The sequence below is a fragment of the Oreochromis niloticus genome, unplaced genomic scaffold (assembly GCF_001858045.2).
Source record: "Oreochromis niloticus isolate F11D_XX unplaced genomic scaffold, O_niloticus_UMD_NMBU tig00007942_pilon, whole genome shotgun sequence".
NCBI lineage: Eukaryota > Metazoa > Chordata > Actinopteri > Cichliformes > Cichlidae > Oreochromis > Oreochromis niloticus.
In genome coordinates, this window is record NW_020328864.1 from 234,753 (window position 1) to 259,505 (window position 24,753).

At 45.6% G+C, this 24,753-nt stretch overlaps 1 protein-coding gene across 1 annotated transcript; it reads right to left on the minus strand.

Moving 5' to 3' along the window:
* Positions 1–5,484: 5,484 nt before the first annotated feature.
* On the minus strand, positions 5,485–6,369 carry LOC100701702 (probable Bax inhibitor 1). The gene has a single exon (XM_019355325.2). It carries the CDS (start codon positions 6,367–6,369, stop codon positions 5,572–5,574), a length of 798 nt encoding a protein of 265 aa, XP_019210870.1. The 3' UTR covers positions 5,485–5,571.
* Between the last annotated feature and the right edge of the window lie 18,384 nt (positions 6,370–24,753).

Sequence of the window (24,753 nt, forward strand, 5' to 3'; positions counted from 1 at the left end):
AGAAATAGTATCCTATATCCGTAGTACCAGTCGTCCAACGCTGGAGCAGTTGCCAATGTCCACAAGGCATGCACGCTACATAATCCGATGGCGCACATTCGCATTTTTACCTTAACTCCCATTATGGTGCTCTCTTGTCGCTTCTGTGCGTAACGCCCGTTATATGTGCCTAAACAGCCGGACGAATCCAACTGCATTAATCCACACAAACACGCCGATCGTCCACACGTACAGGTGCAACTCCGCTGCGTCGGCGGGAGTACATTTGGTCCTCCAATACAGCCACGTGCACATGTAGGCCACGATCAATTGAAAGCGTAGTGCAAACGAAGATGTTTTAGATACGCCGAAATCAGGATACAAGCGCCCTTTACTGTGGTCGTAGTCGTTTCGTCTCGAGGCGCACGTGGCACCGATGTACAAACCCCAAATCAGAGTTGTGCACACCGATAGCGACCATATCGCAGCTACTCTGCTCAGCAACTCCCAACTGTACAAACGCAGAGCGTGAGCCACTATAGTGATAACAATAACACATGTTGAAAGTAACCGTAAGGCCACGTACAACTTCAGCTTCCAAAAGCGGACCTGTTGATGCGTGGTATTTATCCAACATACCGCAGGAGGGAGGTATAACGGGTGAATGGCCGACGTCATCATGTTTTTATTCAGTATGACAGATAGCACTAACTCCTGATCGGGCAAATGCCCTCTGGGAAGCATGGTTGTTCTCGCAATGTACGTTTTGGGGGTGTTATCACCAGTGAATTAATACCGCGTTGACCACACTCAAAAGGCATGCCTTAAGAGTCTGGCGGAATCTGCCACGTTGCCGGATAACTCAGAGTCCTGGTAGCGAGATACCGCAGTATCGGCTACAGCGACCATCGTCTGGAATCCGGCGTGATCTGAGTAACGCCACACGCAAGATCCGTTGCATCGGAAGGTATGGTCGTGTTCGGTCCCGATGTGCACGTAGTAGCATCGTCTGCTATTCCGAAGGTAATCGCAAAGGAGCTCGTCCTCGTCTACGGCCCACACGAGAGTGAGTGTGACACCCGCGTGGTCTTCTAGAAGAATGCGCTTCCCCGAAGAAGACGATTTGGCCACCAGGTACAATTTTAAAGCTGACGGAGCGCCCTTGTCGCGGGGCACGGTCGTAGCGTGAACCTCGCCCGTGTGACCCATATCGCCGAGGACGGATCCGATCAAACCTACCAGCTGTAGCACCTCTTTCACCAGATGCGGCCTAGCTACAATGCAGTGTATTGTGAACCAAAGGTGTTCGCTTGACACCGGAACGTTTTTGTATGCCATGTTCATCACGTTACGCATCACCGCAGCTCTGCGGGTGTCCAGAGAGCGAGCTGAGCGAGAAACGTCGTCGCATCTGATCATTTCGTGGAAGCGACTCAACGATTTGTTCCATTCTGACACCAGCAAGTGTATTGGCATAGCAGGAATGTACAGCTCTTCCATACCGACGTACCCACACATCAACCTTTTCGCCATCACGCTGCTGGGTTCCGCGACGTTACTGTTGTACAGGTCCACGATACCACAGTGCTGCCCGTCCCCGGGCGTAACCGGCATGAACCTCACACACACGTCTCCAACCTTCGGCCCCGAGGAAACGCCGTCCATGATCTGGGACGCGACGTGCTTGAAATGGATGGTTCCCATAGCCAAGTTGTTACAACTACCGCGGAAACTCACGGTCGGACATATCACGTCGTCGTGCCAGTCGTCCTGCGGAGTCCTCATGACTCGGCCATTGTTCGACGCCGCGTCATGAACACTGGGGGTTTTCAGTAGACCACAAAGCGACTTTACGGCCATGTCTCTCTGTTCTGTTGTGCATATGGTCTGTGCGCACAAACTACTTTGGCTTCGCCCTAATGCATAAACAGTACAGATCATCGTACACTGTTGTAGTACGTGCAGTTAGTTATTTGCAGTTCTACCACCACACCATGCGTTGTGGAAATAAACCTATGAATGCATGTTGTACGATATGAAAAGCCTACCGATTTGCCGACAAACATTGGCCGACATGGGCCCAAAAGCCTACCGATTTGCAGATAAACGTTGGCCGACATGGGCCCAAAAGCCTACCGATTTGTCGACAAACGTTGGCCGACCTGGGCCCAAAAGCCTCCCGATTTGCCGACAAACACCACACTATTTGATGTTGAACTGTGTATTGTGCTTGTAAAAAAATAAAATAAAGAACATTTGAGGCATGGTGCGTTGTCAGTGAAAGTTGTCTTTATTCTTATTTTTTTTGTTGAAAGACACCACAATTGCACAGCGTGATTTATTGCAACAATACACACAGTTAGATTTATTGGAACACTACACACAGCTCTTCGGTGTAATCGTTAGGTTGGCCGACCTGCAGCACTTTCCTCGCCGACCTGCAGGTTTGGAGTTGCCGACCTGCAGGTTTGGAGCCGCCGACCTGCAGGTTTGGAGCTGCCGACCTGCAGGTTTGGGGCCGCGGACCTGCGTTGGCCGACATGGGCCCAAAAGCCTACCGATTTGCCGACAAACATTGGCTGACATGGGCCCAAAAGCCTACCGATTTGCCGACAAACGTTGGCCGACCTGGGCCGAAAAGCTTACAGATTTGCCGACAAACGTTGGTTAGCGGACCTGTGTGGGTGTACGTTGGTACTCGCACCGATCAGGAGGGCCGTCAGTGCCGTGGAGTCAGAACGGTGGTTGTGTTTGAGTGAATGTCTTCCTTTTGTCAATGTGATCTCCCAAACATAATATACACTGTTGGTCACGCAAAGAGCACATCTGTTGTTACTACTCCAGACTGTACATAAACCCAAATAAAGTTTGTCTTGTACGTACTATAAACCGAGTCTGTGAATGTTTTGGTATTATACAGCACACACGTACTCATACATAGCTGATGACACAGAATTCAAGCTGATACGTGGTAACCCCTTTGTGTTTTTTTTATTTATTTGACAAATGGTGATTACAATGTCAACACATACATGTACAAACATCACAACGCGAGCAAACACATGCCTATTCTCTCGCTAAAAACTTAGTAGAATACAGGTGCGCGAGACTATGTCTATGCGTGACACATGTTACACTGAAAGATACAACCTGACCGTTTCTCCGCGTGCACATTCTGAACAAACAGGATTAGGACATTCGCAGCTAGCGTGACCGCAAGGCTTTATGTACATCTTAGCCTTAGCACAATCCGAACAGATTACATCCTGTGACACGCTACTCATACGGACGAACCGGTACCACGTCCACTGGATTTTACAGTAGAAACACCTTCGCACCCCTGACGCTGACACGCTTTTCAGGATGCAATTCTCACATGCAATGTGTCCGCAGTTAAACACACACGTGTGTCCATTCGTAACAACAGGGACACGTGTACAGATCCGTAGGCCGTCCGATTGACACAGGAGGCATAGAGGACGTTGACGGTTGGGATTGAAAGATGCGTCGATTGTTGCCTGCACCACGGACGGTCCATCCGCCCTGTAGCTCCGAGGCTCAGGTCTTTGTACCGCGGTGGGAACTGTAGCAGAAGACCGCCGCCGGGGAGGTAGTCCCATTTCACGTCGGGTGTAATCGTCCATGAGAGGTGTACGCGTGGTCTCCCACGAGTTAGGACGTCCAGTGGGCACAGTTGCATTGTAGCTTTGGATCTGTAAGCCGAATGTAGGCTCAGTGGAAGACCTTTCGGCGTAATCCCTATCACTTGGATCGGGGCCGGTGAAGTCTACGGTGTTGATAAAGTAAACGGCCCCGCGATCGAGTTCGCAGTCCATGTCTTGAAGCGATAACTTTGAACACAAGTTCGTGTTGTACGGTGGTAGCCAGGAGAGGAAGGTTTTTTGTACCTTTTCGCAGTAGGCAAATAGCTTCCGGTCGGGCACCAATGCGTGCACCACCGCCAGCGTCTTGGTTCGCTGATCCTGTACGCATTTCCATTTGCTTACATGGAAACGCTTCATGTACGCGGCCCGGGGTAATGCCCGCTTGGCGTCCGGGTCGTGGGGCGTACAATACCGGCTATGATGTGCTTATTTGCCAAGGACATGACTGTAGACACAGCGCAAGTCTGCTGTCCTGTTAACAAGCTCCTGCTCCGGGTCGGCTGGCTTTGCGCTGCGGGTCGGCTGGCTTTGCGCTGCGGGTCGGCTGGCTTTGCGCCACAGGGAGCAATGGCCCTACAGTGGCGATGTGTGGGTTTGACGTTTGTTGTTGCTCTGGCTTACATGGACCTGTATCAGGGTTAGTAGATTTAACAGAATGTAATGTTCAACCATAAGTGAGCATTGTTACTTATTCTACATTTGTTGCTTAGTAGAGTCTAGGACGGTTGCTGAAATAAAACTGTGTACACAACCTTATGTGCCAACCAACCGTGTCTATGACTGTGTGTTTCACAACAACATTGCACCACTTACTCCTCTCTGGTCTCGGCAAAAACCCCACCCATGGTTAAATAGAATACATAAAAAATGAACCCCTGGTTCTACGCTCACCGGCATTCGGACAAGTCACACCGTCACCCAGACATAGGAGTCTCAGAGGATAGCAGCATAACACGAATACACCGAGATGAACCCGACCGGGCAGTTGGTGCTCTTGGACGGTGCGCACTCGTCGGCGACTTCTAACGCAAAACGGCAGGTCTACTTGGACACGTTTGCAGAGTTCGCCAAGACGGTCGAGCCATTTACTGTAACTTTCAAGGTCATGATGTCTAACATGTCTCTGTATAGACACTCGCTGAGTGCTACGGGGAACAACGGCTGGTGTCTGGCTATGCTTCGTCATGTGCACGAACACCCCATTGAGCATGCCGAGTACGCTAAGGATTTGTATGCTACCGCCAGGACAATAGCAAGGTTTGTGGACAAGTTACACGAGGCTTCGGGCGATCCCAAATGCGCAAATCCCAAATGGGATTGGCTGAGGATGATTACGAAATGTGGTTCACCCTTGAAATGGACCACGACTTCACGGTGAGAGTCGAGGTAGAGCCTACTGCTAAGTGTCCCAGCGAGACAGCTCGCATCTTGAGACAAGGCGTTGTGGACATCGACCCAGTCTGGAATATCATGATGGAGGTAACGGGCTATATCTGCCTATACGCTCTGGGCGCAGAGCTAATGGCCTCCGATGCGGCCGACAATGCTGAGGAGCAAACTGCCTCCCAGAGCACGGACACCGCAGCCAACCGAGCCATCGCCGAGCCCGACGACACCACCAATGTATTGCGGCTGAACCAAGCTGCCTCCCAGAGCACCGACACTGATGACAAGCCAGCCATCGCTGAGCCCGACGACATCAACGTATTGCAGCTGAGGAATCGCAAAGTCCTCAGAACGCCGGCTAAAGCGAGACGTGGCGCTCTGCATTAACCTGCTCTCTAGTATAATCTCATTCTCCAAGCGTACAAACAACTCACATGGAATGTTGTAGTCTTTGTTTATTGGCGACAATAAAACAATCATGAACAAAACCATACAGCATTTGTGTTCTTTCAGGCAATGTAACAGCACACACGCACTCATTTCACACATCGGTCGGTATTATCTTGCACAGAATACGTTCAGAGACCGTCTTCGTCTTCTTGGCCTTCTCCTTCGTGTAAAGGATGATCATCAGTCTCCTAAAAATGCTAATGAAATCATCAAACAAGGTCACACAGTGCCAGATGTAGTCCTTGTCCCCGTTCTCTGCTTTCTCGATAATGAGCTGAGTGTCAAACAGGACAAAGCTACACATGACGAGCAGTCCCAGGTAGGTGTTCGCCTCAAACAGAAGCGTAGATCCGAAGAACACGTTCGTCAGAGACACCAGGAACAGAATAGAACAGCCGGACATGAGTGTGCCTCGGAGGAACAGGTGGCCCCTGTGTGTGTCGTACAAGGCACTGAGAGTGAAGCAGATGAAAATCACCGAGGTTCCCACGAAGGCGGTCGCGATGACATTCGGATCGACAGCGATGACATTGTCCAGTATGGGTCCAAGGCTAAAACCTGTGAGCAAGGCAAATCCTTCAAGGAAAGCAAGTCTCTTCCTTTCTGTCTCAGGGTTATGGGGGGTCACGGCAAACCAGATAAACAACCCCAGTGAGGTGAGGGTAGCCACCGAAAGACAGATCAACAACCCCAGGACTGCGAGGGGGGACGCCGCACTCACTGTAACCAGGCGTGCGACCAGATAGATGTAGACGTAGGAGCCGACAGCGGCCAGACACATGCAAATTGCCAAGCTTGAGTACAATTTCTTCAAGTGCTCCTGGGTGGAGTGAGATATGTGGGAGAACTGGAAGAGAGCATCTGTCTTGCTGTGGTCAAGCGCGTTCATGGTGAAACCAGAGACTGCGATCGGATGATACGTCCTATGAAAAAGCCGTCTCCTTTCTCTCTGTTATGAGCCGTCTCCTTTCTCTGCTTTATAGTTAATGTGTGTCCTGAAACAGCAAAACCAAAAAACCTGCACTGGTTCCAATCACATATATACAAGACTGTACGTCTTTTGCCGGTTGAAGCGTTAGCTTTGAAGCGATGGCCAACATATTACATAGACGTTACACGTTTTTCTGATTCACGTTTATTGTGCCACAATTGTGTAATTAAATCAACTGACATACAATGTATAAAGCAGCAATCTTAGTAAATACACATGGTAAGATGTTACATTCGTTGCTTGTATTTCGACTAGGCGGATGCCCCGTCCGGACGAAAAGGCGGCCTCCGCTGGCCGCGCACCATAGAGCATGCGCGAAAATGCAGTGATTTCCGCTAGGCGGATCCCTGCCAGGAAGGAGAGGCGTGGTTCGCGGAAGACACGCCCCTAGGGCCATGTGCAACAGGGTAGTGCGTTTTTAAAACGCCCCCCTGTGGCCGTGTATTTTATTACAACGTTGAGAAAGCCTTGCCGTTGAGGCGCCTGTTTCCCTTAAACCTTGTGCGCCCGCCTGTTCTCGGGGCGTGGGTTGTGGAGACCCCGAGGGGCGTGTGTGTTATTATGATGGTGATGGTGGTGGTGGTGATGGTGGTGGTTGGAGTGGTGGTGGTGATGGTGATGATAGTGATAGGGTGGGGTCGCTAGGACCCCCTCGGGGCATATGCGTTATATTCATGATGGGTGTGGGCGGTCGCTAGGACCCCCTCGGGGCATATGCGTTATGATGATGATAGTGTGGGGGGGCGGGGGGGGGGCGCTAGGACCCCCTAGGGGCATATGCATTATGATGATGTTTGGGGGGGTCGCTAGGACCCCCTCGGGGCGTATGCGTTATGTTCATGATAGTGTAGGGGTCGCTAGGACCCCCTCGGGGCATATGCGTTATGTTCATGATAGTGGGGTCGCTGGGACCCCCTCGGGGCATATGCGTTATGATATTTAGCGTGGGGGTCGCTAGGACCCCCTCGGGGCGTATGCGTTATGATGTTTAGTGTGGGGGTCGCTAGGACCCCCTCGGGGCATATGCGTTATGATGATGATGATAGTGGCGGGGGGGTCGCTAGGACCCCCTCAGGGCATATGTGTTATGATGATAGGGTGGGGGTCGCTAGGACCCCCTCGGGGCATATGTGTTATGATGTTTAGTGTGGGGGTCGCTAGGACCCCCTCGGGGCGTATGCGTTATGATGATGATGATAGTGGGGGGGGGGTGTCACTAGGACCCCCTCGGGGCATACGCGTTACGAATCGCAAAGTCCTCAAGAACGCTGGCTAAAGCGAGACGTGGCGCTCTGCATTAACCTGCTCTCTAGTATAATCTCATTCTCCAAGCGTACAAAGGCGTGAAAAAGTTGTTGCACGTGACGTTGCGTCCCGGCGGCAATCCCTCGGTGAGGTCCACGACCACTCGAGCGGCCAGGTGCTTTTCGGGAGGGCCGCGCTTGTCGGGCTTGCCGGTGTAGACTTGCATCTTCCACGCGTAGCTGGAACGTGCGTCGCACGCCACCCATATCTTGATCCCGTACCGGGCCGGTTTGCTGGGCATGTACTGTCTGAACGGACACCTTCCTGATGGCGAGAGAGAGAGAGAGAGAGAGAGAGGTGGGAAAGTGTGTGGGGGGGGAGATTGGGGCAGAAACGCAAGAAGAAGACACGTCAGTTTGACAGAGAACGCGCTTGCAAGCGTGATAGAAAGAGTCATGTAAAAAGCACACGCGCCGAACCCAACGCGAATACAACAAAGCGAGCTAGCGTGTTTTCGCCGTTCCCGCTCCTATTCCTCCTCTCGTCGCCCAGGGCGATGTGGGAAAGTGTGGGAGAGATTGGGGCAGAAACGCAAGAAGAAGACACGTGAGTTTGACAGAGAACGCGCTTGCAAGCGTGGAAGACAGAAAGAGTCACATAAAAAGCACACGCGCAGAACCCGACGCAAACACAACAAAGCGAGCTAGCGTTGTCGCCGTTCCCCGCTCCTCTTCCTCCTCTCGTCCCCCGCAGAGCGATGTGGGAAAGTGTGAGAGATTGGGGCAGAAACGGAAGAAGAGACGTGAGTTTGACAGAGAACGCGCTTGCAAGCGTGTAAGATATAAAGAGTCATGTAAAAGCACACACGCAGAACCCGACGACAACAATGCCCAGAAAGCTAGCGTTGTCGCCGTTCCCCGCTCCTCTTCCTCCTCTCATCCCCCAGTCAGTCACGCACGCATGCACGCACGCACGCACACAACACACACACACGCACAACACGCACCACGTACGTACCTCTGAACGGCACCAGTCTCTCGTCGACGGTGACCTCCGGTCCCGGTCGGTACATGGCGGGCAGCCTCGCGGACCGCTCGTCCCACACGGCTCTGATGGGGGCCAGTTTGTCGTAGCCGCCGCCGCCGCCGCCGCCCTCGCCTCGCACGGCTCGTCTGGCCTCTCTGTCGTCGAAGTGCAGCGCGCTCGAGTAGGCTCGAAAGGTCTTGAGCGGCATCGCGGCTCTGAACACGGACCTGCCGCTCTCGGCGTCCCACAGGCTCTCGCAGGCCTCTCCCCGGGACCTGTACACGCCGGCGAGCACGAGCAGCCCCACGTAGGCCCGGAACTCGACGCGGCCCATGGGCTTCCATCCGTCGATGGCGGGCCTGTGCCTGTCCGCTTCCAGGTTGGTCATGGCGATCACCGAGTCCTCTATCTCCGGCGGGAAGTAGGCCATGAACGCGGAGGCCTCGTCTCGCACAGCCGCAAGGGCCTCTTCGGTGGGGCCTCGTCCTTGCGGCTCGAGGTCATCGTTGTCGTCGTCTTCTTCTTGTTCTGCTTCTTCTTCTTCATAGTCTTTGTCTTCATAGTCTTTGTCGTCTTCTTCATAGTCTTCGTCGTCTTCTTCTTCTTCGTCTTCTTGTTCGTCGTCATCGTAATCGTCGTAATCGTGGGCTACATCTGCATCGCGAGTTTCACCGACAGCGCCGTGGCCGCGATCGCGCCCAAGATCATGAACGCCACCTGCAGCACGGCCGGCGTCGTCCTCTTGCCAAATCTCCCAAGTCCCCCGCCCCGGTTCAGCGCCTGCTTCTTCCTCTTCCTCTCGGCGGTTCGGCTCGCCTTGCGAGCCGCCGTCCTGGCCAAGTTGCAACGGCGTTTCGTAGCCGTGATCTTGTGCGGCCACATACCCATGGTCCGCCACCTCGTCGTTTTCGTCCTCCTGATCCTCCGAGTAGCTCTCCTCGTCTGCGAGCGTTCGGGCTGTCGAGTCGTTATCCCCCTCGGCCTCTTGCTCTTCTTCCTCGGTCTCTTCCTCCTGATCCTGATCCTCCTCCTCCTCCTCCTCCGAGTTCTCCTGTTGTTGTCGTCGCTGCTGCTGCTCTTGGTCTTCCTCGACCCCTAGCCCTCGATAGCGAAATGTGGCCGGTCGCAACAACCCAGACACCAGAGCTGACCCCGCGTAGGCCAAAACCGTCGGTGATGTTGATGGCGATGGTGAGGAGGACGAGCACCGTGACACCGACGGCGAAAGCGCTACGCCTGTACCGCCGAGCTTAGCGCTCTTTCGCTCCCACGGTCTAGTGCGTGACATTGCCTTTGTCTAACGAGACCCCCTTGTTGTCGTCGCCCTCGCCCTCGCCTCCGTAACCAAACACCAACACGCTTAGTACCCACCATCCGCTTTCTTATCATCTCGCCGCGAGACTCGCTCTGCTTTCGCTAGGGTGTTCCTCGACACACACACACACACACACCGTACTCACTCTATCCTTCCATCGAGAGCGGTGGGGAGGGGGGATCGTGAGACCCCAAACCCCCTTGCTACCTCCGCGGGGGACCCGTGTCCCCCTGGCCGACAGACCGACCGACCCCGCCGGGGAGCATCAGGGTTAAGACTCGACTGTACACTGTGTTCGTGTTTTCCTCTGAAACAATAAGGTCCTTTGGAGCAGTCTTTCAACGCCTCTCTGTCTCTTGCAAGCAAAGTTGACCCACACAACAAAGAAAGCTATTTTTCGGCTATGAGCCCGACACGAACCCGACGTATTAGCCAGAGGTCCCTTTACTACGGTTCGGACCTTCAGTAACAGTAATAAATCACAGCAATAGTACATTCACGTAGTTGTAAAAAGCATGATAATATATTAAGTAATCCAAAGTATTCAGAATACATTACTCTCATTGAGTAACATAACGGAATACGTTACAGAATACATTGTGGGGCATGTATTCTGTATTCTGTAATGGAATACATTTTAAAAGTAACCTTCCTAACACTGTTTGTACCCAGTCATAGTATTTCTGCCATATCATCGTATTTCTGCCAAATCATGGTATTTTTGCCAAATCATGGCATTTGTGCCAAATTATAGTATTTGTGCCCAATTAATATTTCGGTTATGGTATAGTATTACTACTAAGTCGTAGAATTTCTGTTATGTTATAGTATATCTGCTGAATATAGTATATGTGCCAAATCATAGTATTTGTGCTAAAACATAGTATTTCTGCCATATTGCGGTATTTGTGCAAAAACATAGAATGTCTGCAAAATCATAGTATATCTGTTATGTTATAGTATTACTACTAAGGCATAGTATTTCTGCCAAATCATAGCATTCCTTCAGAATCATAGTATTACTGCAATTTCATAGTATTTGAGCAAAATCGTAGTATATGTGCAAAAACATACTATGTCTGCAAAATCACAGTATATCTGTTATGTTATAGTATTACTACTAAGGCATAGTATTTCTGCCAAATCATTGTATTTTTGCAGAAACAGTATTGCTGCAAAATCATAGTATTACTGTAATTTCATAGTATTTGAGCAAAATTATAGGATATGGGCAAAAACATAGTATGTCTGCAAAATCATAGTATTTTTGCAGAAACATAGTATTTCTGCCAAATCATAGTATTTGTTTCAAATCATAGTATTCAAACCAAATCATAGTATTTGTGCCAAAGCATCGTATTTCTACCCAATCATAGTATTTCTGGTAAATCATAGTATTTGTTTCAAATCATAGTATTGTACCCAATCATAGTATGTCTGCAAAATCATAGTATAACTGTTTTGTGATAGTATTACTACTACGTCATAGTATTTCTGCTTTGTTATAGTATTTGTGCTAAAACGTAGTATTTCTGCCAAATCATAGAATTACTGCAATTTCATAGTATTTTGAGGAAATCTGTTATGTTATAGTATTACTACTAAGTCATGGTATTTCTGCTTTATCATAGTATTTGTGCTAAAACGTAGTATTTCTGCCAAGTATTATTACTGTTATTTCATAGTATTTGAGCGAAATTACAGTGTTTCTGCAAAAACATTGTATTTCTGCTAAATCATTGTATTTCTGCTAAATCATAGTGTCTACCAAATCATAGTATTTGTACAAAAGCATAGCATTTGTACCAAAACATAGTATTACTGCTAAATCATAGTATTTGAGCCAAATCATAGTATATGTGCTAAAACGTAGTATTTCTGCCAAATCATAGTATTTCAACAAAATCACAGTACTTCTGCTATGTAATGGGATTTGTGCTAAATCATAGTGTTTGTGCCAAAGCATAGCATTTCTTCCAAATCATAGTATAACTGCAAAATAAAAGTTTTTGAGCCAAATCATAGTGTTTGTGCTAAGTGTTTGTACACCTGTGAGCATGAGGGCGCTTGTATTCAAAAGGTTCCTTCATGCAATGATCTGCTAGAGGGTGTGCGGAGCCATAGCCCCGTCCTCCAGGGCATGAAGCAGGTATGGAGGAGATCCAGGCTCCAGACATCCAGAGACCATCAGAGCACAAGAGACCAAGGAAGACCAATGGAGAGACGACCGTGCCACTCTCCCAGAAAGATCTGAGGAGAGCCCCAGATGAGGGGTCACTCAGCAGCCGCAGAGCAGAAGCCAGGGGGGTTGCAGTGATGTGCCCGTGAGCTCCGCCGGCAGCCAGCTGTGCCAGAGTGACTGCCCCAGACTCCAGGCCCCGACAAGCAGCCACCAGGAGTGAGCCGGTGTGTACCTGAACGCCCATCCCCGGACACCAAGAACCACCAATGCACCGATGTCTGAGGGCGTCTGCCACTGGCAGGGGAGTGGTAGGGGAGATAGGCCTCGATACCTTGGAAGGCCTGAGATGTCCCTAGAGAGGTGGCATCTGATACCTGACCTGACATATAGACACAGACAAACAGGCACACACAGATACGAACATCCATTCCCACCCTCATGCTCTCATATGCAAATACTCAGCACTCACCCAATGTGGAGACAGACATAAATAGACACTGTACACACAATCACACTCCCCAAGCGTACTGTATACCCCAGGTCTAGGTACCCTTGCCCCTAGACGGGGAAACTGCACCCAGACCCAGGTAGTGTTACCCTCTTCCCTGGGGTGGAGAGAAGCAGACCGACCCGACTCCGCAGCAGCAGGGAGGCCCCACATTCCAGACCCCAGTCGGACGGCCAACTCCTCCTCCCAGCCCTCCTGGCCCAACAGGCAACAGAGAACGGGGGTGTGTGAAGACTCCAAACCTCCCTCCGCCCGCTCATATGTAGTGTTGATGGATGTGTGTTCTAAGGTGCGTTTAAAGCCCAGGAGGGCATGGAGCTACCTGCCAGAGAGCAGCAGGTAAGCGCATAGCCCCTCTCAATAGCCCTCAATGTATACGTGTATTTAAAATTGAGAAGTGGGCAACGGCGCCAGGGGTGAGGTTGTACACCCTGACGGTCTTCTGGATGCCGTGTAGCGTGCCCACCCTCAAGGTCCTATATGTATGAGTTATGAGAGTGTGAATAATGTGAATGTCTAAGTTGTGGGATAAAATTGAGGCACAGGTAGCCAGAAGGGGACAGAGGGGGGGATGCCTCCCCTGCACCCTGGTGACACACCTTCACCCCAAGGCCCTGCATGTGTGGGTGATTGTGGTGGAGCGGGAAGAGGAAGGCAGCTGGAGATGGGGAGGGAAGGAAAGGAGGGGCAAGGCCTATCCGGACCGGGGCCCAGTTCAGCAGCGTCGCCCAGCCCCACAGAGCCCGGGGCAGCCCACCCGACCCCACCACATTGACAACTGCACCCACCCCATCATCCACTCATCTCCCAGACTACACAAGACAATAGACACCCAGGTTGAGTTCTTCCTCCACTTCTCCTATATCTCTCCCCCACCTGCAGAGTGAGTTCCTGGAGAGAGGAGATGCAAAGATGTAACAGTCTCCCCCACCAGTTGAAGAGCCCCTCTGGTGGCTCGATGCACCCCGCGGCACCCCGGGCCAGGGGTAAGCCCCTATACACCCACCCGCCCACAACCCCGGTGACACACCAACCAGGACCCAAGCGCCCAAGGCCCAGCCAGGGCCCCAGCCCAGAGACGGAGCACCCTACCCCCACACCAATCACAACAGCAAAGGTGGGACCAAACTATGACCCCCCACCCCAACTAGGTGATGGAGCTGATCAAAGGAGCCCAGAGCAATTGATCTGATGTGTTGGCAGAGGCTGTTGCAAGACTAATGTAATCTATTAGATAATTTCGATATTGGTTAGAATTAGGATTATTTTTAATCATCCAGTTCATGAGGGCTGTTTTCTTGGCAATGCATAGGGCAGTGAAAACCATATGGGCTATATTCGTTTCTATAGTGACATAATCTAAGCTGCCCAACAAGCACACTAAAGGGGAAGTTGGAATGTTACATTTCAGACACTTTGATAAGTCTTCTCATATCTCGCGCCAAAACTTGTGAACTGGTGGACAGCTCCAAAGAGCGTGGATATAATTGTCCGGTGTATTGGTTTGACAGTGTGAGCAGTTGTTGGAAGACAAGACAAAATAGATATAGGCATCTATTTTCCTGCTCTGACACACGAATGGAAATCAGCTGATCGTAGCGAGAGTGCAAGAACCGATAAGCGGGATCGATAGGCAACCGATATTGTAATACTCTATACGCCATCAGTATGGGTGTGAGGCTGCAACATACAGTAACCACCAGGCCAAAGCTGGAGGACTTGTTCTATGCTGAGCTGAGGTCTGTGAGAGAGAGAGACACAGATAAAGAAGACTTTTTTTGCTCTCTCACAATTATATGGATTGTTGAGGATAGCACTACTGACTTTCCAATCAACAGAGCATGTTATCTATTAATCAGAAGGTCAGTGCTCGATCCCTAAGCCATAGCATAACGTATGTATCAAAGTGTATGTGAGTTATTGAATGTGGTTGAATGCTTAGAAGAAACCCAAACTTACTAATGACACACATTCAACTAACACTTCAACCCTGATGTCTAAAATTCTTCACACACGTTTCCAATCTTCAAAAGATTGTTTTGTCAGAAACTGGAAAAAGTTGTTAAACATCCCACCCACCCTTTGCATTTAACCCAAAGGCAGAATATCTCTGGCATCCAGGAAATTCAGATAACAAGCCAACAATAGAGAAACCAGAGACACAAATTCTTTCCCTGAGCTTATTTTTGAGTTTGTACTTCCTTGATTATTTTTGACTCATTTCCTTGAGGGAGTCAAACTCACTTTACCAGTTTTTCTCACTCTACTGCACAACAATGGGGTGTTTACTGATTAAAGAACACCATTTTTGACAGCACAGTGGTGTATTGGTTCACAGTACCACTTCACATGTCCTGGGTTTAAATTCATTAGCCAGAGTTAGGACTTTGCATGTCTCAGCTATTCCTGCATGGGTTTGGATACTCCAGCTTCTTGTCCCAATCCAAACTGAATATGAACAATTTTACTACATTTACTACAGTAGCTGATAGGTTTCACCTCTCGTTCACTCTTTCCCTCCGTGCTCTGTTTGTGCGCAGGCTCACACAGCACTCAGCAGAGAATCCCCAGAGTATGACCCGGTGTCAGGTTTCTCTGTAGGCAGGGCAGAGCAAAATGAAGCACCAAATCTCTGTTGTCAAAATCACAGCGACTCGTGAGAAAATTAACAACTAAAAAATACAACTATATTTGAACAGTCAGTAGGGATATAGACCATCGACAATGCTCAATCTTCACATCTTCTAGGGGATAACTTCTTTGGGGATCTGCCCAGCCCGGGAGCTGTTGCCGATCAGATGGTGGATGGTATGATTAACCTGATGTTTGTTCAGTGTGTGCCCAGCTTCACATTAACACGAAATATTAATGTGCTGGGCAACCTCTGCCTAATCTATTACTGTCTTTACTAGCACACAGACTAATAATAATAATAATGATAATAATACATACATACATACCTACAGTAACAATAAAAAAAATCTGTTTTTAAATCTATAAATTACCCAGCGATACCAGGAACAAGACAATTCAGAACTATTTGCAAAACTTTCATAAAAAAGAAAGCACATGAGCTTATGCAAGGACAATGGAATTCATGAGCCCAATGTTATGACCTTGTCTCACATTTCTTAACTTGGAGATGATAGGATCCCTGTGCCATTTGTTCCTATCCACTCAAAGGGATTTGGTGAAATATGGTAGAAAACTACCAATACTTTTTCATTTTGCAAATATCAGATTACTAACTAATAATGCTGTGAGTTCAGATGGAATAAATGTAAGAGAGACAGATTATCTCTCTCATGCAATCATAGTTCGTTTTATATAACAACAATGTGTACAATTCCCTTCACAAATAAACTTATCACAGTTACCAAAAAGGCATTTCCCTTGAACAGCAATTAAAGACAGAACACAGCATGACCGCAATAACATTTCTGCTTGAACAATAATAGTCCCATGATCCTTTGCAATCAAGAAAACAGTCAGCAGTCCAAATAACCACTCCCCTTAGGCTGCAACAATGTAATCTGAATAGTTCTTCTTTCACTTTCTTTATTAGAAAGAAGATGACTGACATACTCTTATTTACCTATCTACATGTATCAGACGTTTTATAAAACAACGTGTAAACACCCTTTATAAATGAGCTCAGTTATCATCGTAGTTGTCAGCAATGAAAAGACATTGTACTTAGAAATGATCAAGGACAGTACAAAACATGACTATGATAACAATAACAGTCCAATGAGCCTTTATGATCTGCAAACTGTCCATAGTCCAAGTAACCACTCCCCTTAGGCGGCTACAATACATTGCATGTGGAAAGAATTCAAAGCAGTTAACATTTTGTCATATGACATTCTTATTCCAAAATAGATTTATTTAATTTCTCACATCAAAATTCTACAGACAATACCCCATAATGCTGAAGTGAAGAAAGTTGGCTTGAAAATAAAAAACAAACAAAAAAAAAATATAACTTGTATATATTGTGAAGAATAGAAATATTTTCCTGCTATTATTTGCTGCTACTTTTATAATCATCATTACCATTTCATGATTGAGGGTGATGTTGCTTTCGCAGATGCATTCAGATGTTCAAATATATTGGTATTATATCAGTCTTTATTACAAGTCCAGTTATAACCACTTCGAACTGTTGAGTTGAATCTATGATTTTAAATGCTTTTCTAATGCTTCGATAATCTTAAAGGTTTCTGTGTAGACTGCAGGGACAGGAAGTTACATGTGTTTGAAGTTGCAGGCTTTTGCAGAAGTGAAACTGAAACCAGAGTTTAACTGCAAGTTAAGAGCAGGGGGTATTATGCATGTATCGTTGATTAACACACACACTTAGTTAGAGGGATCACTGATAGGGGAAAGTTCAAATTGTTTTGTTTGGGGTGGCTTTTAGACTATATTAGGAGGAGCAAACATATTGGCAGATCTGAGATCATCATTCGAGTGTGACATTTAGCCCCAAATGTCACTCATAGTTTAGCTGTATGAGCTCAGGCCTTTTTGTCTGGCTATGACAGAGGTGTGAGGTGAAGCTGGGGTGCAGGAGAGGTCATGACACGTACACAGTACACAGCACGCACGCGCCCCCGCACGTGCACACACACACACAGATAGACTCATTTAGGTAAGAGTTTATAACTGCAAAGTCGAGGCGTACGTGGTAGTCTGTTACAGGAAGTGCACCTGATGAGGGGAGATAAGGGGGCGAGCGACAGCGAAGACGAGCTGAGGGGAAGCACCGACCCGAAGACAATGTTCCTTTTAAAACTATGTTAAAAGTCATTGTGGTTTTGGAGTGACGTATGCTTTGTTGTCCTACTCCTATAAAACCTTGTCTAATTGTTGTAAGTTCAGTTCAATTGCTGACTTTGCCCAGCTTGAACTCCACGCGTGTAATCAATAAATCTTCGCTTTGATCACATCCTCTGGACCAGAGTTGTTATTTTGCTTGTGAGCCCTCCGTACTCCTTTCTCTAATTTTTGAACCCTAACATTTGGGGGCTCGTTCCGGTGGTTGGAGCAGGAGAGAGACCTGAGGAGGTGCTGGACAGGGTCCGAGGTGGTCGGGCGGACAGACGGTAATCAGTGGTCTGAAGTGAGAGACAAGCCGGCTTAAACAAAGGTAAGGCACATACCTGTTGAATTTTCCAAAATGTGCTAGATTGGACATGTCAAATTAAAGTCTACTCACTGAAAATTACTGGTGAATGTCTGTTTTGAGTTTGCTGAAATTTTTATGAGGTTTACCGGTTGAAGTAATGATAATGAAGTATAAGTGACAGTACTGAGTAATGAGAATGAAAGAATGAAAAGAGAATTAAAGCAGTTGGACTGCTAAGTGAAGCTTAGAATGATAGGTAATTGGCATGTCTGTGAATATGCAGTTTTGATTGACTATAAAGCTGGGCTTGGACATCAATAAGATTACTTGTGATCTTAGGTGGTGTTTTCAGAACTTTGATTAAATTATCTTAGGACGGGAGCAGGGCTCCTAGGACTGCACCAAGTTCAGGGGTGGGAACCCCCTCCCTTTTCCAGACGTGGGAAAGGGTCCTCCGGCGTGAGGGTATCCCAGGTGGCCACTGCCAATGACTTGGGACCATTGGTTTAAAAATAGCCCCTGGTAGTTTACCAGGTTGTCGTCCGGGACGGCATTGTGCAGTTTTTGGTCAGTAGAAACCGGGTTTCGGGCGTGTAACTTTAACTTAAAACTTCGGGGAAGCCTGGGATGTGAAATGCCCCAAAATAGAGCTTCAGGCAGAGTCTGGGTTGGTTCACGCTTTTAAATTCTGTTAGGGCACTAGCAATCGGGCCACCGTCGGGGACGGGATAATGGCTAAATTGGTCGCAAAAAAGTCAGGGACTTTATCGGTTGGACCGTTATTCTTAAATTTGTCGAAATTCGGTAGGTTTTAAGAGGCCTAAGAAATCTGTGCAGTTGTAATTAAAAGACGTCTGTGTAATATAAAATAATAGATCTTTGTATAAGAGGAGTTTCTGTGTCACCAGTGCACAGCCGGATGTGCACTGATGGTGTGTGTAAATGCAAATGAGGAGCGGTGACGCGCAGAGAGGGTGGTTTCAGTTTCGAGAGTATTGAGCTTTATAACTATTGTTTGCCTATATTGCTAAATGCCTGTATATAAGAGGTTGGTGTTGCTTATTACGAGAGTATGAATACAGTTTGAATACATTAGTGTGGATAGGAAGTGACTGAATTTTGATAGATGTATATATCTTGAGCCATAAATGCTGGTGTGTTTTATTTTTAGCTATGTGTGTGTGGTGAGAAGCTGTGAGGGTGATGAGAGGTTTCAGTTTTTTTCTTTTCTTTTGACTTGCTCTTTCTGATTATGGAAGGCATGTCCAAAATACTCGTATGAAAGCGTATTTTGAGTGATTTGAACCGTGTGAATGCTGTCAGTATTTGATTTGAGTGACTCTGTATGATTTGTCTGAGTGAGTGGAAAATGGAAGTTTGAGAGAGAAAAGGCAGTGTGTGTGAGATGATTTATGGCGTCTGAAAGAGGTTAGAACATTTAAAGGTGTATGAAATATATTTCTTGTGTGATGTAAAGTAGGATGTTTGAAAGTTTGAAAGTGCTTTTAATTCAAGAAATCCATGAGTGATGTTATGAGAGGTTGAGTTTATTTTTTCTGATTGAAAACACATAAGTGTATACGCTACAAAACTGACCTAAAGAATGGTCATGTGTGTGAAGGAGTGTTAATTGTCCTGATGTTTGAAAGAGCTCTATTTAAATGTGTGTGAGTGAAATGAAGGTGTATTGTTTTTAGATCAGGATTTAGTAGAATTACTGATTGTTTGTAGACTGTGAAATTCAAAGGGAGACAGAGTCTGCAGATACAGGAAATAGTGAACAGGAACTTTGCATGCCCATAAAAGGTAACTGAGTGTGTAAAGAAAGAACACAGAGAGACAGACGAGTCAAACTCGAGGGAGATGAAGCAAATCGAGGTTTTAAGATAAAAAAAAAAAAAATGAATATAATACTAATTGTATGCTTTAGTGTGCCAATACAGGTGGACTTCTTTCAACATTGGAACCTTGAGTGCAGCAGCAGAACAATAGATTAACAGAATTGGGAGAATAAGCCAGTCTTTGGCTCGAAATTGTGCAGCTTCATCTGTCACTTTGTCCTTGACCCTGAGAAGAAGTTCAAAGGACAAGTCAATCTCCTGATGAAGACCGACAGAACATCGTGGACTCGAATACAGCAGGCAAACGACAGTGCCCCTGATCCAGTAACACTGATGACGACTGACGACCAGCAGCAGCATGTAAGAGTAATGCAACATGTACTGTGAAAATACAGGCTGGACAGTTGAACAGTGGGATAAAGAATTGTGGAAGAGCACTGGACATTGAGTGTCATATTTGCCATGCTTGAAGTAATTTTGGAAGAGAAGACTGAAAAGCCGGACGGGAACTTAACTTCGAAGAAGAATACGGAAAGATCAAAACAGAGAAGAAAGAGACTGTGTTTGCTGGAGCTTTGAAGCCCGAACAGGACACTGGGAATGAAAAAGGGACCAGTGAGAGATGAAGCTGGACGAGTTTGACTGTAAGAATATAGGATATAATTGGATCGGAAAAATTGCAACCTGAACTCATGAATGGTTTAGGGATGTCCACCACAGCATAACAAAGAGGTAAACATTAGAAAAGGTAAGAATAATGAAAGAAAATAATTGTCATTACCTTAATGAACAGAAAACACACATGCACAAATTGTTACATGTGAAATTATTTTTGAAATGAATCAGAAGTGAGATAGTTTGAATTTAAAGCTCAGTGAAAAGAGGCATAAGTTAAATATGAATATATAGGATGCAATGAAGAAACAGCTTACACGTAGTGTACATTAACATGAATACATAGAAATGCAACGAAGAACTCAATGAATTAATTCAATGAAGAAGCAGCTTACACTCAATCAACATGAAAATGCAACAAGTAAAACGCTTACATTCATATTCATGACATAAACATGACATAATTGGTATTTGTGACAGGAGAAAGAGAAAAGTGGGTCGTTTGACCACTCGTGATAATAATGAAAATGTCTTAGTTTGTTATTTTTAGGAGCAAAGCAGACCCGGACTAACTCTCCAGATCCAGCAGTTGGAAGAAAATTGTAGGTTAACACCAATGGATATGTTAAGGCAAGTTTCTGGTTGAATTGTTCACAGGATGATGTGTCCATGAACCTGAAAAGTAAGCCCTAATACCTGGCTGAAGACCAGGAGGGCGGTTATTCTAGGTGGGAAATTAAAGTTGGGGTTACTAATTCGGGAAAGAGAAAACTGACTGCTTAACTGGAGAATTGGGAAGGAGTTTGAAAGACTGCGAAGCCATAGATGCAAAATACCACACACAAACAGAAAATGCATTAACCTTACACAAACAAGCTCATGAGGATTAATGAACAGATATTGAATGAACCTGGCTAAGAACATAAGCATATGCAATGAAGATCGGCTTGCTGCTTGTATGAGTGAGAGAATGGTGTGAATGTTTAATATAATAGATGGAAAAAACAAAAGAAAAGTGATTAAAGCAGTTTTAGAAGAGTGACTTAGGAGTGCTCTCGTACTGAGTGATTAAACCAGTGATTAGTATAGAAAGAAAATGAAAATAATTCAATAATGTGATAAGGTTTAAACATGTATTTCTCTTGTCAAGTTGACTTGCTGAGAGGAGCCACTATGCAAATTTGCTGGAGCAAAGACACTTCCTGTGTGTGTGTGTGTCGGAAGCTTTCAGTTCAAGAGAGAGCGGTGGCTGTTGAAGATTATTTGGCGGAATATATAAGGGTAAAGTATCAGGATATTTGATTACGGTGGTCAGGTCTGCTCAGAGGGGCAGATTTGGACAGGAAATTTATAATTTAAGGATGATACGTTGTTGAAATTGGTTTTTATCTTGTGCTGAATGAAAACATGGCAGAGTGAGGAAGGGAGACATTGTGCAAACGGTCTTTGATCTTTTGACGAGGTGTTCAGTGCGTTGAATGGGTGAAATTTAAGATTGTTTAAGATTTTTTGGGGCTGTTGTTTTTCATTTTAATAGAGGGAGTTTTGATAAACATGGACATGTCTAAAAGGGCCCATAGTTTTTGTAACAGTGCACTTAGGGAAAAAACCTGTCAGGTGATTTTGTTTTGTACTTTGATGAGCTAATAATCAGCTCTCTTTTTTCATTTTTGTTCTAAGCAGGCCTGGAAGAGAGTGAACTGACGGCGCTGACAAAATTACCAAGTACGAAAATCAGGTGGGCTTTACGGATTATAATTGATTACAATCAGAGACTGATTGGCGGCGAAGTCTCTGTCTAAAAAAGGATTGCAGCGAGTCAATCCAGTCAAAAGTATAGAGAACTATTTTCCTAAAAAGGAAAACGAGATAAAATAAATGATTGAGCTCATTTTGCTGATGTGGAGCATCTGACGTGCGCAGAAGGCTGCAGTATCAGCAAAAACATCATGTGTGAATGCATGTGAGTGAAATAAATGAAAGGACAAGTGGGAGACTTAAATCTGGGGATGCTGATTTTGGGATGTTGATGTTTACTTTGAGGTAATTATTTACTGGGGTTGGATTATGTTATTACATTATAGAATGCTAAATGCTAAAAGGGAAACGTTGTTTGATGAAATTCAAGTTACCATTAACTGAGGTAACACATGATTAATAACTGTTCTGTTTAAGTTTATTTTTGTTATGACATAGACGGGATCAAAAAGGGGACAGTTGAGTAGGAAATGTAAACTACAGGTTTTGTTTCCAGGAAATTCCAAGGATCCAGAGTTCGATGGAGCAACGAGTTTGAGAAGATTTGACATGATGATTAAATTGATCTTATTCCTTGAATACAGGTTTTCAGGGCTGGAGCAAAAGACCGGAGAGGAAGATGGCTGAAGTGTTTGGAGAGATGATATGACTAACCTTTTTTCCTTTTAATTTCCTAAGCTTGGGTGGAGCATTTTGAGTTTTTTGCCACATGAGATGTGTCAAAAAAGAGAGGGATTTAAGATTTAAATTGTTTAATTTGAAATGGGTTTTAGTATGATTTTAACTATTGGGGTTTTTTGGATAACTTAGATATGGCAGCGCTGAGGCAGAAAATGTTATTTTTTAAAGAAAGGATTAAAATGAACTGAATTCGGTTTAGAAGATAAAATGTTGGTGTTCATACGCTGCGGTATATAAAGAGTTTTTCTTTTTGATTTTTAGGATAAGCTGTTATATTGTAGGCTTTAGAAACAGATAGTAAATAGATTTATTCCTAGGGTAGAGGAGAGCTTTTGATGAGGATGTTAGAAGTGTTACTGACCCAAATGAATAGTATTGAAGATTACATACACAGGAATGATTTCATACACATTGCATTTTGTGCTCATTAAAGAAATGTTGCTCAAGTCAATAACTGAAGGTCAGAAGCTTTGTTTGGCGTTATGTCCAAGCAATTTATTGTGCAAGATGACCTGAGCATTGAAGGCTGCGCACGCTTACAGACATATAGAGTTCATCAACACACAGGACAGTAGTGTTTTGAGGCCAAAGGCCTGAAATCCCTTTAGCTTTTAACTGAATTTGAGTTGACCCAATAACAAATGACAGAATGAGGAACTGAATAGGAGTTTTGCTTGTAACTAAACTGTGTGACATGTAAAATATTGAGATAACACATGCAGCTCTAAATTAGTCCTCTTATATAAAATGTAGTTACAGAGTAACAAATGCTTGTTGAAGTGACTAAGTTTTTGTTTAAAACAGAAGCAAAGGGAGAGAGCTTATATATTTTGGTTGAGTCTGATAAAGTATAAATTAGAATGTACCATTACAATAAGAGCAGCAAAATGAAATGAAATGATATATTAAAACAGGGTAAACACAGGAAATGTGAGTTCTAAAATACAGTTAGAGTTCAGCCTTTAGCTATGATGTAATTTATTTAGGAGCTATTGATAATGTGCTTACACTTAGTGAGTAAAATGGTTGTTTTTTATCCTTTAGTAGAATAAGCAGGTATAATGATTTTCTTGATACATTTTCTTGTGAGAGGTGACTTTAGGTGAGAGGAACTTGCAGCAGTGACAGTTTTGTGCATAGGATGCTGATAATCAGATAAGGAACCAACAGGAAGCATAAGCAGAGACGTGCTTCTTTTGATCCTCTTAAAGGCAGTGCTTTTAAGAGTGTTACAAATGCTGAGTACGGTTGAATGAGATATAAAAATAAAAGTCAAAAACCAAATACAAAATTAGGTTCATGTTTTGAGTAATATTAGCTTGAATGAGGTTTGAATGAAGAGAACAAGAGAGGGTCAGAGTGGGAGAAGTGATCCTAAAGTTTATGACGTCAGGGGTGGACAAAAGTAGCTGAAGGGGCCAAGGAGTGACCCAACATAATGTATTGCGACCTCTGGTGGTCCAGAGGTCGAGAGTGGGAGTGTGAAGAATAGAAATATTTTCCTGCTATTATTTGCTGCTACTTTTATAATCATCATTACCATTTCATGATTGAGGGTGATGTTGCTTTCGCAGATGCATTCAGATGTTCAAATATATTGGTATTATATCAGTCTTTATTACAAGTCCAGTTATAACCACTTCGAACTGTTGAGTTGAATCTATGATTTTAAATGCTTTTCTAATGCTTCGATAATCTTAAAGGTTTCTGTGTAGACTGCAGGGACAGGAAGTTACATGTGTTTGAAGTTGCAGGCTTTTGCAGAAGTGAAACTGAAACCAGAGTTTAACTGCAAGTTAAGAGCAGGGGGTATTATGCATGTATCGTTGATTAACACACACACTTAGTTAGAGGGATCACTGATAGGGGAAAGTTCAAATTGTTTTGTTTGGGGTGGCTTTTAGACTATATTAGGAGGAGCAAACATATTGGCAGATCTGAGATCATCATTCGAGTGTGACATTTAGCCCCAAATGTCACTCA

Coding starts and splice junctions, on each gene's coding strand:
- LOC100701702 (XM_019355325.2), bottom strand. CDS start 6,369: ATGAACGCGCTTGACCACAGCAAGACAGATGCTCTCTTCCAGTTCTCC.